This window comes from Panthera tigris, chromosome E3, assembly GCF_018350195.1.
Source record: "Panthera tigris isolate Pti1 chromosome E3, P.tigris_Pti1_mat1.1, whole genome shotgun sequence".
Classification (NCBI taxonomy): domain Eukaryota; kingdom Metazoa; phylum Chordata; class Mammalia; order Carnivora; family Felidae; genus Panthera; species Panthera tigris.
In genome coordinates, this window is record NC_056675.1 from 31599709 (window position 1) to 31618716 (window position 19008).

The window sequence follows — 19008 nt, forward strand, 5'->3', positions numbered from 1 at the left end:
CACTTTAGCATAGGATTTGTTTTGAAAGGTAACTGACAGGTTTGTTTTTGAGCTGTCTCATTAGGCTGGATCCTCTTTTATCTTTAAGGTACAGATATTTAAATTTTAAATTCATATCTAGATCTAGATTTGGGACCTTAAGGTTGTTAAGAATCATCTATTCTGTGTGCGTCTACGCCTTTACTCTGTAATTTTTGGCAGATTAGTTGCAAGCTGTCTAGACTCCTCTGAGAAAAATATCAACAATAGGTCCCCCCCGCCACAGTCTTGGGTTCCACGTGGGTGAATTACAGGAAATTAACAGGTACTCAGAACAACGTTATTTTCCTACTTCATGTAATTGACCTAAGGGTTTGCTTCTCCCCTCCTCCGTGTTTACCTAAACGCACAGTGTCCGGGTGAGTGAGAGGCAGTCAATAGAGCACTACGGAATACTGGAGCAAATCCCATCATTCAGAAGAAAACCACTTCACCTAATGGTGCATAAAGAAGCTGGACGCACCGGAAAAAATCTTAACTAGGTGGGTACAACTGGATACAACATGGAATATGGCAATCCTCTTGTTTGATTTGCAAAACCCTTGGCCGGGAGGAGGGGAGGGATGGAAAAGTTTGGGTGAAGGCTTTAAATGACTAGTCAAACAGACGGTGAGTCATTCAAAGTTTCCAGTTAATAATCCCCTCTGCCGGGGCAGAGGCTGGGCCCGAGCGCTTTACGAGCCCCATTGCAGTTCAAGTTGTACTGTCTCACGGTTTTATTCTCTTCCACCAAATGAATACATGAAACGCAAGACGCGCAGCGTCGGCTTCGAAATGTAGGGCAGATTCTGGCTGGGGGCGGGGAGAAGGAAGGTGGAAAGAAAGAGCAGAAGGTAGGGAGACTTGGGGAGGCAGTGAACGCAGAAACCGGTGATGCGAGAAGGAGGGGATTCCAGGAGCCGAGAGCTTTGCTTTGCGCGTTAGAACTGTTATCCGTTTCCCCGCAGCCTGTGCCCCACAGGGCAGCGTGGACCAACCCCGCGGCTGAAGAGTCAGGCAAGGACTCGCCCTCACCCCTACCCCCACCCGGTGACAGGTGGGGCCGCGGGGCTGCGACCAGACCTCCGCCTCCCCGCGCTGCCTGCCGGGAGCCGGAGTCGCTTCCGGTTGCTCCGGAGCCCCGAACTCCCACTCCCATCGGCCCACGGGAAAACCGCAGCGGGGTCGCGCGGGCGCTGCCGGAACTCGTAGTTCCGTCTGCAGCCGTGGTTCATAGTCAGAAACGGGGACGGACAGGGCCAGGAACTACCGAGGCGAAGGTACGGGTGGCGGGGAGGGGTCAATCCGCGCCGGCGTGGGGCCGGAGCTGAGGCGGTCCGAGGTGGTTGGGGTTGGGTGGGAGGAGATCCGCTCGCACACACGAGGAGGGTTGAGCTGGTGCCGCCGTTGTCGTCGCGAGTGCGGAGTTGCGACCGGAGCCTTCGCCGCGACGACGCCGGGGACTGTGTCGCTAGCCCCCGGCCCCTCTGCCTCGTCGCTTCGCCGGGTCAGCGCGGCCTGCTCCTGCCCGGCCCGTCGCCCCCGCCTCCATTTCCCGCCCTCTCTTCACCACACACACGGCCCCCCCGATCATGGATCCGGGCAGTGGTGGCGGCGGCGGCGGCGGCGGCGGCGGGAGCAGCAGCGGCAGCAGCAGCAGCGACTCGGCGCCCGACTGCTGGGACCAAGCGGACATGGAAGCCCCCGGGCCGGGCCCGTGCGGTGGCGCCGGCGGCCCCTTGGCGGCGGCGGCGGCGACCGAGGCCCAGCGTGAGCACCTCAGCGCGGCCTTCAGCCGGCAACTCAACGTCAACGCCAAGCCCTTCGTGCCCAACGTCCACGCTGCCGAGTTCGTGCCGTCCTTCCTGCGGGGCCCGACCCAGCAGCCGCTGTCCCCAGCTGGCGCCGCCGCCCCCAACCACGGAGCCGGCAGCGGCGCTGGAGGTCCTCCGGGTAAAGGGCCGGGACGCGCGGGGCAGCCGCGGGGTGCGGGGGGGAGCCGGGCTGCGGGGGCGGGAGCAGCCGGCCTGGGTCCGGAGGGCCCCCCCCTCCGCCAGGGATGGGGACGGGGGTGGGGTGCGGTGGGCTCGGGCGGCGCGTCCCGCGGGGCCCGGCGGCACGTGGGGCGCTGACAGCGGCGCCGGGGCGAGAGCAGCCCTGGGTGGGGCGGCCCGTGGCCCGGGAGGCGGCCTGCGCGGGCCGGGCGCGGCGGAGAGCCGGGCGGGGCGGGGGCGGCGTGCGGGGGGGACACCGGCGGGACCGGGGGCCGCCCCTCCCTCGGGGGGCCGCAGTCACCCGCTGGGAGTGGGGACCGTATGGGACGGAGTCGGGGGGGGGGGGCCGCGGCCGGTCAGTGCCACGAGGCCTAGAAGTGAGGACAGATGGGGCCAGGAGTGGGTCGGGGGGGCGTTGAGAGATCCGAGGAGCTGGGGAGGGCGAATGCTCGAGTTCTCGCTTCACCTTAGGGCGAGGCGAGAGAGCGTCTCTTGCTGCAGTTTCTATTATTGAGACAGTAATTACGTTTTAAATATCTGTGACACGGAACCGTCCTGAAGGAATCCCAAGATGCATTGCAGTCTTGTGATCCGGCAGAAACTGTTGGCTATCAATACAAAGATCTTTTTCACCCTCAGCATTTGTAAGCCTGTAAAGTTCACAAAGTGTCACAAAGTTAGAGTTCCTCCCTTAAGCCTTCGTGTGTTAGGCAACCGCCTTGATTGGTGTGGCCTTTTTCTCAAAGCGGGGCTCGGACTTTCCTCTTTAGTGACACGTTTAGAATGTTCGTTGCGTTACGATCGGATACCTTATTCAGGCTGCTAGGTGTAACTCGCTCTTTCTCTCTGTTCACGTGTCAGTAACGAATCTGTTCATACACTTGAGCTTTTGTTAGAACGGAATAGTTGTCATGTGCCGTTTTCATCGTTGCTAGTAGACATTGTTTCTGTGGTTTCAAGTTGAGTCGGGTCTTTAAAATCTTCCTGTATTCTGCTTCAGTGGCAGCATGCTTTCAGAAGCTGATTGTATAGCAACGTGAAATGCGTGAACTCTGTGCGTACCGTATAAAGGCGCTTACTTTAGGAACTGTCCGTATCTGTTGGAAGAGAGAGAGAAAGGAAAAGGTGCATTGTCCTTCCAGTTCTTTAACCAGGGTGTTGGGAACTGGGTCTTCCAGGTTCCCTGCAATTTGCCAGTGAGAGTAGGTTGTTGATTTCTCTTTAGAGTTCTGTGTTGTGGCATGTGGTAGGTAAGTGGACATCATAAAAGTGCTCTCGGAAGTTAGTTTTTTCAGCAGCTTTCGCTATAGTTTTGTCTTTAGAAGCAGAAAGTTTGGAGAAATACTTTCACAAAGTGTGTGTGTGAGCACGCAGTTTGGATTTGGGTTGCTTCATTGACTGCTATTTATTTGTGTGAGTGGTTGATGTTTTCCTTTTGAATAAGGGAATTCAGCCATTATTACTATTTGTTATTACTATTATCTTCATTTCATTTTATTTTGTTGCTTAGACCAAGCCATTTTGGCTGCCTGAACTAGTTCATTACCAGCTCCGTATTTGTTTCCGCATACTTTACCGTGCAGATTGTTTTTATCCATCCATTTTCTCTTTCTGGCCCTCCCTCCTCCCTCTGGAGCCACCACCAGCACTTTGGCTTCCCCTAGCGCTCCTTTTCCAGACTATGTAGTCGTCAGCCGTCAGAGGACAGGCATCCTTGAGCAGTGGTCAGTAATGATGGTTATTGTTGAGTGACCTCTCATGCTGGGGACTGTCTTTTCTCTTCCTGGTGGTTGCCACTTTCAGCCTTACCCTTAACCCTTTCTCTGTGGCACTGCTAGAAGTTGGAGATGTAAAAGTGTGTGGGGAAGTTGGTGGAAAACTCCCTACGTTGTGGTCAGTTTTTTCTTTTTTTTTTAATCAGAAACCTATTTTGGTGTTACTGACTTTACCAGCTGCTTCTACAAAATGCCCATTAATGTCAAAACATAATCTTCCATAGGACGTCAGTTTAGAAAAGAATGGATTTTTTTTTAATAATTTGTTTTAATGTTTATTTTTGAGACCGTGAGAGAGCATGAGCGGGGGAGGGGCAGAGAGAGAGGGAGACCCAGAATCCGAAGCAGGTTCCAGGCTCTGAACTGTCAGCACAGAGCCAGATGCGGGACTCGAACTCATGGACAAGATCGTGACCTGTGCTGAAGTCAGACGCTCAACCTACTGAGCCACCCAGGCGCTCCAAGAATGGTTTTTCTAAACTGAGGTCCATACTTCCGTGGGACTGTTGGATTACATATTCCAGCCCATTCAGGTCCATAAAAGACCACCATCAGAGCAGGGAACTGTGCTTGGAAGAAGCAGGAAAAAAGTTGAAACTAGGCCTTGGATTGAAATTTACAAAGTGCGAGCCATAAAATTTGCAAGTTTTTTGTAGTGAGGAAATAGTCAGGAGGGTAAGCCTGTTTTCTTTTGTTGTTAAGCCATAGCTGAAATTTGTGGTGGGTGTGTTTTTAGACTAAATATCAGGAGAACTCTTGACAGAGTCTAGAGGGAGAGCACTAGAATGACTGACTTGTAAAATATATGTGTGTAGAATGGATATCTGTCATTTCTCCCAAAAACAGGCTAGTTCATTTTTTCTTCCTTTGTCTCTTTTTTTGAAAATACTTTCAGTGGTGGCTTGAGCAGGAGGAAGAAGATGCTTTTGCCCAGAGTGCCATTCACCTTTCTGGAAGGCTCATTCATACGTATGCCTGTTTCTAGCCGTCCCAGGTCAGAACTGGGGATTCAGTACTGACCTTAGTTAGATCTCTTTGAAAATTTAATACAAGTTTCCAAAGGAATCATTAAGTGGAACCCATTTAAGTGTAATTAAGTATAATTCACTTAAGTTCATTAAATTCATTTAATTCCCTACGGATCCAAGTAAGTGCATTGGCTAAGTGATGCCCTTTAAAGTGGAGGCCCTGAAATGAATTAACATGTAGAAGACGGGGGTTACTTGGATTAAAACTAACATTTTTCTCCCATAGAATGTACTCACAGTTCCGCTTTGCACCCAGGTCGGTCTTTTCTTTGTTAAATGACAAACAGATTCAGCGGTGGTGATCAAGGTTACTTGGTGTGTTCGGGCTGCTGTAACAAAGTAGTACAGACCGGGTGGCCTGGAAGCCGCAGAAGTCTGTTGGTGTCAGGTCTGCGGGCTTCAAGTTCGAGACCCGGGTTCCGGCCTGGTCAGAGAGCCCTCTTCTGGATAGCCAACTGCTGACATTTGTGGACGCTGCGCAAGGGTCAAGAGAGCTCTCTGGGACTTCTTTTTTTTTTTTTTTTTTTAATAAGAGCACTAATCACTTTATGAGGGCTCCACCCTCTTGACCTCTCGGGCATCCCAAAGGCCCCACCTAATTCTATCACATTGGGCACTGGGAGTTCAGCATAGGAATTTGCTTGGGTGGGGGGGGGCACAGGTATTCAGACCATACATAGCACTAGGACCTTTTAGAGGGGCCAGAGCTTCTAAAATAGGGGGGTAGTATTCTTTCCACCTACCCGTCCTCAGCACCTCTCAAAACTGCCGGTGAAAACAGTGTGGAACAAAACCAGCACTCCTCAGTAGGCCCTCAGAGGAGGAATTGTCTCCAAGATGTTGCACGTTGTGTCGTGGAACTGGAATTTTAAAGAGAAGTGTTCTATTTTGTAGTGTTTGGGTTTCACTCAGTATCTTTTTTTTTTTTTTTTTTAACATTTATTCATTTTTGAGAGTGAGAGAGACAGAGCATGCGTGGGGGAGGGGCAGAGAGCGTGGAAGACAGAATCCAAAGCAGGCTCCAGGCTCTGAGCTGTCAGCACAGAGCCCGATGGGGGTCTCGAACTCAGAGTGGGAGATCATGACCTGAACCGAAGTCAGACGCTTAACCGCCTGAGCCACCCGGGCACCCCACTGAGTATCTTTTTGTAGGGGAAGGATTTTCTTTTTTTTTTTTTTTTTTTTTTTAACGATTGAGCTCTAACTCATCATAAAATTCACCTTTTAATTTTCTGTTAATGTTTATTTCTTTTTGAGAGAGAGACAGTGTGAGGAGGGGAGGGGCAGAGAGGGAGGGAGACACAGAATCTGAAGCAGGCTTCAGGCTCTGAGCTGTCAGCACAGAGCCCGACGTGGGGTCTTGAACCCGTGAACCTCTAGGTCATGACTTGAGCCGAAGTCAGACGCTTAACTGACTGAGCCACCCAAGTGCCCCTAAAACTCACCACTTGGTGGATGCTCATTAATCCCTAGTCTCTAAAGGTGACCTGTTCAGAGACACCAGAGTGGAGAAGATCCAGAATCAAAGTAATAGTTGTTTTGTCCAGAAGAGCTCTTATGTTAAAACAGTGCCTGTCGGAACTGATAGATATGTTTAGATAGATGATAGGTAAGGTTCTTATGATCTGTTTTTCTTTAAGACTGAAATGCCTTCCTTTCAATAACAATTCTAATGTTAAGGCTTTTTTTAGGCTTTGATGGGCTAGTAAATGGCATCCAGTAAGCAGAGGAAATTGGGGAAGAGTATTGTTACTGGGGTGTTACTTTTGCTACGGAGTGTTCTACCTGGTTATTTCTTTTCTTGACTTGCTGATTTCTAGACTACCAGATCTGGGCTCTTGTTTTATGATTTTACATGCTGGGTTGGCTGGTGCGTGGGGGTTTAGGGAACAAGTAAGGTGTCAATAGTGCTGTGCCGGGCCCAGCAGCTTTTGAAACTGTTGAATGTTTGGGAAGAAACCCTCTTTGGGGCAGGTTTTCTTTAGCATAGATAGTACATCACTTTTTGCATTCTTTTGTCCTTTGCTTATTTCTCACCTTTTCTGGAATTGTACTGTGTGAAAAGACAGCAATTAAAATCTGTCATGTGAGTTAGGGAAATGTAGAGGACAGATTTTTAAGCCTCGTTTCACTTGCTTTTGTTTAGTGGGGAGGAAAATGGCTTAAAGTGTTAACATAGTAGTGTCCTGGTTGAAAAAGAAAGGAGTGAAAAAGAGATTTGGCATCCTTTTGGGGGAGAGTTAGCAGAATTGGAATGGAATGTTTGGAGCCGGGAATCTCTTTTGCTTAGATATACATATATGTAGCAGTTAAGGAACAAACGTTTGCCTGCCTACAGAACACAGGATCCTGGGCTAGGCACTTGAAGGGATGCCGCCAAGATGATTAAGTTGTGATCCTCAAGGAGCCTAGTAAGTGATCAAATACCCATTTTCCTCTCCTGGGAGACACAAGGTGGTAAGAGGGCCATGCAGCCGGGTTGGAGGGCTTTCAAAGCTAAGAAGGGGAGCTGTTCTTAGATTGCCGTGTGTGATGATTTCAGTCTTGTCACCCTAATCATAAGACTAAAGCTCTGTTTTCTGCTAAGTGTTCTGTGTGAATACCTGGGCGTTTTTTGGATTGAGCTGTAATTCACATGTACAGTCCCCCTTTATTGTGTTTCTGTATTTTGTTAAGTTTGTTAGGAATTGGCTGGCGTAGAGCATTGGTTACCTTTTATTAATCGAGGGGTGGTTGACAACACGGCGTGACTAGTTACAGGTGCACAGCGTCGTGGTCCCCCTCGCGGTGAGTAGCTCCACCGGTCACCGCACTGCAGTTGTGATGCCATTGACCACGTTCCCGTGCTGTGCCTCTCATCCCCGTGAGCAACACTTTTCTTTTCCCACCGCGCGCCGTGGCTTTCATGTCAAACAGCAGCGAGACCCGCAGCTCCGGTGGTGTCTTTGGGGCCGGTCGATGTCGGATCGCACGGTCCGTGTCCAGTTCTTAACAAATCCTTGGGAAGCAAGAATTGGGCCACTAGTCGAAGGTTCTTGATTGTTCTGAGATCCTTAGCCTCCTTTTTTAGCTGCAATCATTGATTCGTACCAAAGCTGCTTAAAAATTTTGTCTTTGTTTTCATATTTTAACCAAGCAGGGCTGGGCTGTGGATGTATTTGGTTTTTTTCATAAATGGCTTTGTTCTAAGGAAACCTCATTGTTTCACTTCTCCGGTTTAAACCAGATCCCCATCGAAATGCTACTTTCAAGGTGACAGGAACACTTAGTAAGGATTTTCTGAGCATCTTTCAGTAGCCTAGCCTAAGAGTGGTGACACCAAATTCCAAACGACATACCAACTAGGTAGTTGTGTCCCTTCAGTTGAAACAAAGTGCATACCTTAAATGTCACTGGGGTGTTTCCTGCTTGACCGATGCTGTAGAACTCCGGTGGGTTACCGTGCTGTTAAGCGGTCTGTGGCCACCTCCTTTGGGTAGTGATTTGGGTTGCACATAGCTCTTTTCTCTTTGTACCTTATTGGGGCTGTCTGAAATGGTTTTACTCTATGTATTTTAAGTATGCCTCTATTTTTTTTTTTTAATGTTTATTTATTTTTGAGACACCGACAGAACATGAGTGGGGCAGGGGCAGAGAGACAGAGGTAGACACAGAATCCAAAGCAGGCTCCAGGCTCTATGAGTGGTCAGCACAGAGCCCGATGCGGGGCTCGAACCCAGGGACCGTGAGATCCTGACCTGCGTCGAATCAGACGCCTGACTGACTGAGCCACCCGGGCGCCCCCCCCAAGTTGTTTTTGAAGTGGGTGGGATATGAATCCTAGACGTATGTTTGAGGGGTGTTTGGAAAATGTAGTGGAATTTTACTCTTTGAGAAAGCCTTCTCGCGTTGGTATGTGGCATTGCTTTAGGGACTGAATAAATAGGACCTTGGAATGTTAGGGCCAGACAGGACCCTAGCAGTAATACAGCTGCCTTTGGATAAAGTAATAACCTGTTTATGGATAAAGAAACTGAAGCCTAGAGATGCTAAAGGAACGCAAAAGGTCTCTGGCGGCTTTAATGACATGGTTGGTTCTGGAATCCACATTTGCTAACTGCTAGTTCAGCGCTCTCTGCACGCACCCCACTGTTTAATGATGGGGAGGAGGGTGTTCCCAGAGGTGGTGCTCCAACCAGCATGGATCTTCTCGCTCGGGAATTTGCCTTGTATTTCATTCTTAAATTCCTGTGATTATTATGGGGCTTTGACACGCTGGTTGTAGTAATAAATTTACTGAGCAGTTACCACTTGCTTAATGTGCCCGTACCTTCACTATACCCTCCTGAGGCATAGGTCCTGTTAAAAGCATTTTACAGATAAGAAAATTCAGCCTCCGAGAAGCTAAATAAATGAGCAGAGTGACATCCAGGAATAAACGAAGGAGCTAGGATTAGAATCTAGGTCTGATTTCACAGTTTATTCTAGGGGCGCCTGGATGGCTCAGTTGGTTGAGCATCTGACTCTTGGTTTCAGCTCAGGTCGTGATCCCCGTGAGGGTGGAGCCTCCTTGGGATTCTCTCTCTCCCTGTGCCCCTCCCCCCTGCTCACCCTCCCTCTCTCAAAAAAATAAAAAATAAAAGCTTATTCTAGTAACGGTTATCCTGCTCGCCCTTTTCTTGTAATTTGATATTAAAAGATCTTTTTAGCTGCGATACTTTTTCCGAAATGGAGCCCATGAGTTCGTGGGCTGTGGCACAGTCTCTGTGTGCTGGCTCAGTGGTAGCAGAGCAGCGTTCTGAGAAGGATCAATGCTCTCGTTTAAAGGAATAGTTTGAGGGGTGCCTGGGGGGCTCAGGCGGGTAAGCACCCAACTTCAGCTCAGGTCATGATCTCACGGCTCTTGAGTTCGAGCCCCGCGTCGGGCTCTGTGCTGACGGCTCAGAGCCTGGAGCCTGCTGCGGATTCTGTGTCTCCGTCTGTCTTTGCCCCTTCCCCACTCATGTTCGCTCTCTCTCTCTCTCTCTCTCTCTCTCTCTCTCTCAAAAATAAACATTAAAAAAATAAAGTAATACTTTGAAATTGCTTCTTCATACATTTTAGGAAACGATGACTTAAGTGATTTCAGTGGTTCTGGTCACTGCTGTCTGTGACATTGTGCCTTGTAATTTTAGAGTGTTCGGTATTAAGGCAAAACCACGGACCTGTGTGTGCGTCCTGCGGGCTCTCGTTTCTGATGTCTGCCTTTACTGGTTTCCGGCGTTGTGTCTGGGAGACAGATCCCCCTGCGTGCGGTTTGGGTGACACTGTGTGGCCGCCCGAGCGCTGGCGAATTCTGAGTTCCTCACTCAGACCGTACTTGAGCATCTCTTGAGTATTGTTTCTCTGAGCCCTTGTTCCAAAGTGGGCGCGGAGAAGATGAGCCTTCCCCGGGCCTTCCTGGGAGAGCGGTGCGGCAGGCGGGCGGGGACCGCCGCGCAGACTCCGTGTATGTGACCCTGTACGTGACCGGGCTGGGGAAGCAGCCCCCTGGAGACCAAAGGGAAGCCGGCGTTAACTCGGGAGAATCAGCCAGCCGTGCCTCTGGGCCCTACAGGACAGGCTCTGTACCAGCCTGCGGGGACTGCAGGGGTAGAGAACGGAGGGAGGCTCGGTCACTCTGGAAGTCTGTCCTGTCCTTGGGAACCAGACTGACGTGTGTGCACTTGTACTTGAAGGCAGGGTCCTAGCCGGAGGGGTTCTGCCGAGGGATCATTAGCCTTCAGGCGGTGGGCCGGCCGGGGAGTGTGATAAAAGGGCAGGATCGGGGCTCCTGGGTCACTTGGTGGGTTAAGTGTCCACTCTTGATTTCGGCTCGGGTCATGAACTCATGGTCCTGAGATCGAGCCCCGCGCCGGGCTCTGTGTGGACCTTGTGGAGGCTGCTTGGGATTTTCTCTCTCTCTCCTTCTCTCTCTGCCCCTCCTCTGTTCCCTCCCTTTCTCTCTCTCAAAATAAATAAACATTAAAAAAAAAAAGTGGAAGATCAGGTGTGGCAAGTTTGTGCCAGAATTGAGGAGAATGTGTATGCGAGGCTCACACTGCCCATGAGGCTGTTCAGTTAAAATTAGATAAAGTTTAAAGTCCAGTTCCTTGGTTGCGGTACCACCTTTCAAGCGCTTAATAGCCACCTGTGGCTAGTGACTCTCCTGTCACAGCACTGGGAATATTTCCATCATTGCAGCAACTTTGTATGGGGCAGAATTCTGTCACACTGTTTCTCATTTCTGTTCAGTGTAAGACACTTGGGGTGTCTGTGACAGCACTGAAGTTGTTTATTTTTTTCCTGAATGAGCACACCATTTAGCGAATAGGACTAAGGAATTTTAGGTAGGGTAACTATTTTAAATATTGCTGTTTAGGGGCGCCTCGGTGGCTCAGTCGGTTAAGCCTCCCGACTTCAGCTCAGGTCACAATCTCGCGGTCCGCGAGTTCGAGCCCCGCGTCGGGCTCTGGGCTGATGGCTCAGAGCCTGGAGCCTGCTTCAGATTCTGTGTCTCCCTCTCTCTCTGCCCCTCCCCCGTTCATGCTCTGTCTCTCTCTGTCTCAAAAATAAATAAACGTTAAAAAAAATTTTTAAAAAATAAATATTGCTGTTTAGTGTATAAGGCGGATTAAAAATGAATTTTATGTCTACAGCAGTACAAATTTAAATTACTAATTTATGAACTATACAGAATAAGCACTTTTCAAGAATCGGCCAAACATTTGTGTTGGAAACATGTAGCTTGAGTGAAAGCGTGGCTTTCAACCTACCGCCTCTCAGGGCCTTGACTGACTTGTGCTGTATGATGAGCTAGCAAAGTAGAATCTGCATGTTGAAGTCCTTTTGATCCATGAACACAGCTTTTCTTTAGTTATTCAGTTATTTTATTGTATTTGTTTTATTGATTGATGAATGAGTTCTGTGCCCAGTGTGGGGGCTTTGAACTCACAACCCTGAGAACAGAGTCTCACACTCTATTGACTGAGGCTCCCCCTTATGATCAGATCTTTTAAAAATATTTGTATTCTTTTTGAAAATTAAGGTGAAATCTTAAAATTAACCATTTATTATTATTTTTTTAATTCCTTTAAAAAAATTTTTTTAACGTTTATTTATTACTGAGAGACAGAGGGACAACAGAGTGTGAACAGGGGAGGGGTAGAGAGAGGGGGAGACACAGAATCTGAAGGACGCTCCAGGCTCTAAGCTGTCAGCACAGAGCCAGACGCGGGGCTTGAACTCACAAACTGTGAGATCATGACCTGAGCCAAAGTCGGTCTCCCAACCAACTGAGCCACCCAGGCGCCCCTTGAAATTAACCATTTAAAAAAATGTTTATTTATTTTGAGAGAGGAGAGAGAGAGAGAGAGAGAGAGAATCCCAAGCAGGTTCCATGCTGTCAGCTCAGAGCCAGACGTGGGGCTCGAACTCACAAGCCATGAGATCATGACCTGAGCTGAAATCAAGAGTCACATGCTTAATCAACTGAGCCACCCAGGCACCCCTAAAATTCACCATTTTAGAGTGAATAATTTAGCCAGTGTTGTACCACCATCCTCTCTAGTTCCAAAGCATTTTCATCACCCCAAAAGGAGATCCGTACCCATTAAGCAAGCAGTCACTTCCTAGTCCCCTGTCTTCCTCCCAGTGTCTGACAACCACCAGCCTGCTTTCTGTCTCTGTGGATTTACCTATTGTGAACATTTTACGTAAGTGAAATCTTACAACAGGAGACCCTTTGTGTCTGACTTACTTCACCATGGTCAAATTCTCTCTCCTAATTTGAAGATTCAGATTTTCATGTTTGTTAAACCACAGGCAGTGCTCTCGCTTGACAGTGTTCTGGTGAATTCTTTCACTTCCTGTTTTAAAATTTGTGATAATGTACCTAGTATCACAGCCAGTTCATTAATCTTCCTTTATCGTAAATTATAGTATTAGTTTTCCTTTTAATTTGGGGTACTGCAGTTTTACTCACTGATACACTCTGATAACTCTCCCCCTTGATGAGAATTGTTCTGTTTTCCAATACTTGACCAGGGTGTATTTCTGAACATGGAAACACCTTTGGAAAATCTGAAACCGTGATTTTATTCCTCACTCCTTGGGAGGTTTACTGTTCTTTTGCTATCGGGTATGACCTGTGCAGGACTTGAGAAATCACACCATCTGTTTGCTAACCACGAACAAATGAAGGACTCTGGGCCCAGACTCCTCAGTAGCCAGTAACATCAGGATGTGATATGCATCATGAATATGACCTGAGTAGAAGGAGCTGGAAAAGGTTGTCTGTACGTGTGTGCGCATGAGAAGACTGGGTACAACTATATTGAGAAGATAACCTATTTTTTCAAATGTTTATTTATTTTTGAGGGGGGGAGGAGAGAGGGAGAGAGAACGAGTTGGGGGAGGGACAGAGAGGGAAACAGAGGATCCGAAGCAGGCTCCGTACTGACAGCAGGATCATGACCTGAGCCGAAGTTGGACACCCAACTGACTGAGCCACCCAGGCACCCCGAGAAGTTTAAAGTTAAAAGAACATCTTGGCTATATCTGATTTTTCTGGTTCATTTTTCCAAAAATAACAGTTCAGGAATGTCACTAGCATTGCCATTAGATTTATAATGTGATTCATGTCTGAATGTGTGGAAAGCTTTTTTCCACCTTGGGAAAGTATGGTCAACTTATTTGGGGGGGGGGGCTCTTTAATATCATTGTGTGATATTATAATTTTTTTTAAAGTTTTATTCTTAGAGAGAGAGAGGGGGGGGTAGAGCACAAATGGGGGAGGGGCAGAGCGAGAGAGGGACACAGAATCCGAAGCAGGCTCCAGGCTCTGAGCCATCAGCACAGAGTCCAGTGCGGGGCTCGAACCCACAAGCTGCGAGATCATGACCTGAGCCGAAGTCGGACGCTTAACCGACTGAGTCACTCAGGTGCCCCTTCATTGTGTATATATTAAGCACTTGATTATGTTTGGTACTTGACTCTCTCTGTACCAGCCGTACAGACTTAAGGCAAACGTATTATACATGGAAGGTGTTTTGAAAAATAAAACCGTGAACAGATGTTCAGTATGCCGCATTCTGCAGCCACGGAGGTGGTCTCGTGACTGGTGTCACTATCCCGAGACGTGCCTTGCGGTCTTCTGCAGTATTGTGTATTTGTTAGCCCGCGAGCCGGTTCTGGAACGGGGTGGTCAGGGGTACGTACTGTTTGGTTTTGTAAAGGTCGGCTGCACTTCGGGGTGTCTTACTGCGCGTTGGGGGAGCCCACCGTACCAGTCGTCTTTTTCCTGCCTTACAACAAACACTACCTCCTCGCCGACTCCGTGTACTTGTGCTGAGTGATTTCTCAGCAGACGCTGTTTGACGAAGGGCGAGTTGCTGCTTGTCTACCTTGGAAAAGCCTAGTGGGTCGGATTTGTCTGAGCGTCAGATGGGAGCCGTGGCAGCCGTCCCTTGCACGGCGCTTGTGGGGGGATCAAGTGAGTCAGCGCCTCAGGGCTTGTTAGAAATCATTGGGAGGTACTGGGCCCCCACCTCCAGCACCGTGTAGATTTGTGAGCCTTTCTGTCCGGTCTGGCCCACATTTCGTAGTCCGTTGTGCTGGTTGATAGGGTTGAGTTTATTCCCAGTGCGTGTTAGGGGGTCGAGACTCACGTGTTGAGTATCCGCGTGGTGCCAGGAGTTACTTCACAGACGGGCAAGTGTATTCCCTCCTTTAATCCTGTCGGCAGTCCTGTCGGGTGGGTGGTACGTCCTGTCTGTAATTGCAGCGAAATAACTGCATCGCACAACGTCAGGCGACAAGCCAGCACCAAGAGCAGGGGTCAGCTCGGTGCTGGCCCCTCACCGCTACCCAGTGCCGCCCCCTCCGGCCCTCGGGAGGCACGTGGACTTGATGCCCTTGGCCCTGGCTGGCTTTCTCTGAAAATGGAGCAGTTTCTCTTTACTCTGCCCATGAACTTTCCTTTGAAATGGAAAACGAGGAAAGGTTAACCTCTGTTCTGTCTGAAGTATGATTCCTATCCCCTTCCAAACCTCGTTCAAATGATTTTTTTCTTCTCTTCTGTTAATATGCTGCTAATCACGTAGGCCGGGGTCACTCAGACCTTTTGCTCCTCCCCTCCCCCCGTCCGATGATGCCTCTGTTATCTTTGCGATTAACCCCTCCTCTCTAGTTGTACTGCTCACTTGTTCCCATGACCTGCCTTCCTGCAGTGAAGATGTTGGTCTTTCTGCCAGTGGTGTTCTTTCCCTCCCCGATGAACGCTGTGCTACCCTTACCTTCCCAGGTGACGCTCAGCCTGTCACTTCCCTCCTCGGAAAAAGCTGGTTGCTCTTTCCCTTTCAGGAACAGGAAATGACCCTCTTCCACACTTCACGTTATTGAAGGTTGGGCCCCAAACTTTTTCTTGGCTTACAGGTGTTTCTGGGCAGTGATTTTAAATATGAGCTTTGCAGTTTATGAATTCATTATTCTTCATTAATTCGTGCGTAGGATTCAGGTGACTTCAAATTCTCTGATACCTTTTGTGTCTTGGAGATTTTTTTTGAAGCCAGGGCGCTTTCATGTTGGAGTATCATTTAGATATGAAAAATAACTTACGCGATTGGGTGTCTGTATGTATTTGTCCTACATCTCTTCCAGTGGGGTCATAAGTAGACTTGAAGTGTGACAGCTGTGGAAACAGGATTGTTGCTTGATCTCAGAATTCTGCTATAGGACAAAACTGGCGTCGTCATCACCTTTTCTGAGATGTTGTAAGGGGTCGTTCGCATTTCGAGGACTCTATGTGACTGTCTTTATTTTATTGATATCAGATAGAATTTATTCAAGCACCTTGATGAGAATGTATGTGATTATAGAATCTTAAAAGGAGCTTAATCCTAGCCTTCTCAGGCTGGAGCTACCAAGAGAGAATCTAGAGAAGCACTGGGAATCGGTTAGGCAGTCTGGTTAATTTGATCAGCCCTGGGTTGCGGCTTGCTTTTACAGTATCTTTGAAGGAAGAGTTTTATGAAGCAAATAAAGAGAATAACTATGCCTTTATGAATACATTTCAGTTGATGAAAATGTTTTAAAATTGGCTGTATTCAGTAGATTTTTTAAGAGGATTTTTTTAAACAGACTTCTAATTTGAACACCTGAGTTAGTTCCTGTTGGTTTACGGTATCGAGGTTTTTGTTGTGTTATTGAAATCCTGTTTTTACTGTGTCTTAAAAGATACGCACAAATGGATGCATAGGACTTAATTTTTAATAGAACTTATTTCTATTAAACAGCACCTGCGGAACCTTCTCAAGAGGAACAGTCGTTGCTATGTGAAGGTAATTTTCTATGCTATGACCCTTCAAATGTCTAGTGGAGAAAACATTAAGTTGTCTCTGTGTAAAGCCTAGATATTGTTTCGTAAATGTATTATATCTCACTTTCTTGTCTAGGTTCAAATTCAGCTGTTAGCATGGAACTTTCAGAACCTGTTGGTAAGAAAATTTCTGACTGTATTAATACAGTAATATGAAACCCTTTCACTCTCAAGATAGAAGGTACAAATGTAAGTGTTATGGTTATTGGAATGCCTACATTTAAACCTGACATTGAGTCTTGGCTGTTGGGATTTAGAAAGCACTAGCTGGACGTCAGCGCTGCCGCGATAAACAGAGCGACGGCAGATAGAGACGAGCGGAGGGCAAGAGTGCGAAAGTCAGTTTAAGGGCTTGGGCTTGTTCCATTTCCTTGGTGAAAGGTTTCCTTCCTTTTTGTCATTGGCTTGCTGTTAAGGGTGTCCTGTTCCCAAGGTGATTGATGAAGTTGATGCCAAAGTACTTGCAGAGGAAAAAGCAGAGATCTCGTAAATCCTGTGTTCTGATTTTAAACTTTGCTGCTTGCCCTCTGTCAGGGCATCCTGACCCTGGGACAACTGGGCTGTTAGGAATGGTACATCTCCTGTTTACATCTTGCGTGGCCTCATGGAAATGAAGCTTCGTGAGGATGGCAATCGCCCATAGTCTCTGTGTCAGCTCTGATACCAGAGTGGGGCCGGGCTTGAAAGCCATAATCCATTTCTGTTGTGAAAGATTTTCTTGCTTATGTTTCACTAGACATTAGGAAATGGAACTAAATATGCAAAATAACGTTAGTTGTTTGAAGGCATCTGTGTTTTAGAGTACAGATTGTGATTCTTTTTCAGAGTACTAAGTTAAGTGTCTTATTTCAGTAGAGAATGGGGAGACAGAAATGTCCCCAGAAGAATCATGGGAGCACAAAGAAGAAATAAGTGACGCAGAGCCAGGGGGTGGTTCCTTGGGAGATGGGAGACCCCCAGAGGAGAGCGCCCAAGAAATGATGGAGGAGGAAGAGGAAATACCAAAACCTAAATCTGTGGTTGCACCGCCAGGGGCTCCTAAAAAAGAACACGTAAACGTAGTATTCATTGGGCACGTAGGTAAGTTGCACTCATAGCGGTGAAAGAAATGACCGGTCATTGGGGTACATCAAACAGCTACTTGGAGATGTTTAGTGAAACTGAACTGAATTAATCTAAAAGTTTTCTGATTTTTAACTCGATAGGTTTTTTTTAAGCTGGCAAAAAATTGCCAACGCTTTGATTTTGAAGGTGGGACAGAGAAATAATTTTGTGATGACACAGAAGCAGGAAGAAAATAAGCTTCAGTATATTTGTATGTGATCCACACTGACGGCGGCTAAGCATCTTAAGACATTTATGAATTAATATCCTAGATAATGTGCTTCCTTTTTGGGGTGACTTCAGTTAATTTGTTTATTTTATGGGCTTCATCCAACCTAGATAGTTTCATTTTGTCTGACCTAGGAAATTAATTTGTTGTGACTTCTAGATGCTTGTCAAGTTGCTGGTTAGCACAAAAGAAAACCCTGTTTAACGGACTCTCACATTCCCTGACCATCTGACTTATCCCCCAAATTGTGAGAAAACACAGAATTATGTGTTCTTTTTTCCTTCCCTTTGTCTCTGCTTCCTCCTGAATATAATGCTATACCACACTATTTTAGTAGCAAGGACTGCCTCTGAAATTTATAAAGGAATGCCTGTATTTGCTAAAATTAGGGAAAGGCACACGACCTAAATGTAGTTCATAGCTCTTCAGGCGCTTTCGCTCTCCCCTGAGGATGCCCTTGGGTAATTGATATTCTGTTGCTGCTGTGCTCTTAGCTGAAGGTCAGAGAGCAGTCTGTTCAAGAATCTTCTTTATCAGTAAAGTAGTTCTCCATTCTTCTCTACCACGAGTACGAGTACGTCATTGTTGAGCTGGGAGGGGTCTTAGCAGCTTCATTTGCAAGCGACATCATGTAATTTTATGTGCTAAGCGGTACCTTTAGTTGTGTTAGTGTATATAGTGGGTTTTGTTTTATTTTTTTGTACACCCGTGGTTTGCATATTATTGATGATGTTGTTACTTTCAGATGCCGGCAAGTCAACCATTGGAGGACAGATAATGTAAGTCTGTATTTTTTGTTAAATAATAAAGTTAATTTGACTGAATAAATTTTGGGCATTGTGAACATACAGTCATACAAAGGAAATCAAACAGGTCACCTGAAAAAGGTACAAAGACATTACCTGTAAGGAAAGCTGATGTTAATTAAGGAGGAATTTCTGCAGTGTGATCAGTTAGTATTTTCTAAATTTTTTTTAATGTTTATTTATATTTGAGAGAGATACAGACCTAGCTTGAGCGGGGGAGGGGCAGACAGACGCAGACAGTCTGAAGCAGGCTCCAGGCTCCAAGCTGCAAGCTGTCAGCACAGAGCCCAGCTCGGGGCCCGAACCCATGAGCAGTGAGATCATGACCTGAGCCGAAGTTGACCGTTTAACTGACTGGGCCACTCAGGCGCCCCAATCGTTAGTATTTTCTGATGGATTTTAGGCATTCCCTAGAATTCTTTTATCACTGTCCCACTCTCATAGAACATTAACTAAGTGTGTTTCTGAATGCTGTCTTTTACATTTTTTAAAATAAAAACTAAAATAGAACCCTAGATTATAGGCAATCTTAGTTTGCTTTGAATATCATTTTCCTGGGAATAATGAAAACCAGCACTTAAATCAGGTACTTGGGCAGGGGGATCTCATTTTTCCATATTCATCAGCTCTTAAATCCTGGGTGGATTAATCAAAGACAGGTAGTCTGGCTCACATGCTAA

General features: G+C 47.3%; 1 protein-coding gene across 3 annotated transcripts in view; it reads left to right on the top strand.

Moving 5' to 3' along the window:
• The first annotated feature begins 413 nt into the window (after positions 1-413).
• The window catches only part of GSPT1 (G1 to S phase transition 1), a 38516-nt gene continuing 19921 nt past the window's right edge, over positions 414-19008 (top strand). Inside the window, exons 1-5 of one of the 3 annotated variants that reach the window (XM_042971032.1) lie at positions 414-521; positions 16107-16151; positions 16266-16307; positions 17042-17269; positions 18268-18301. In XM_042971032.1, the coding sequence (XP_042826966.1) occupies positions 16286-16307; positions 17042-17269; positions 18268-18301 (284 nt within the window). In that variant the 5' untranslated portion in view covers positions 414-521; positions 16107-16151; positions 16266-16285. Of the gene's footprint in view, positions 522-1196; positions 1299-1342; positions 1972-16106; positions 16152-16265; positions 16308-17041; positions 17270-18267; positions 18302-19008 lie in introns of those variants that run through there. The other 2 variants (XM_042971031.1, XM_042971030.1) reach the window with 2 other exon arrangements.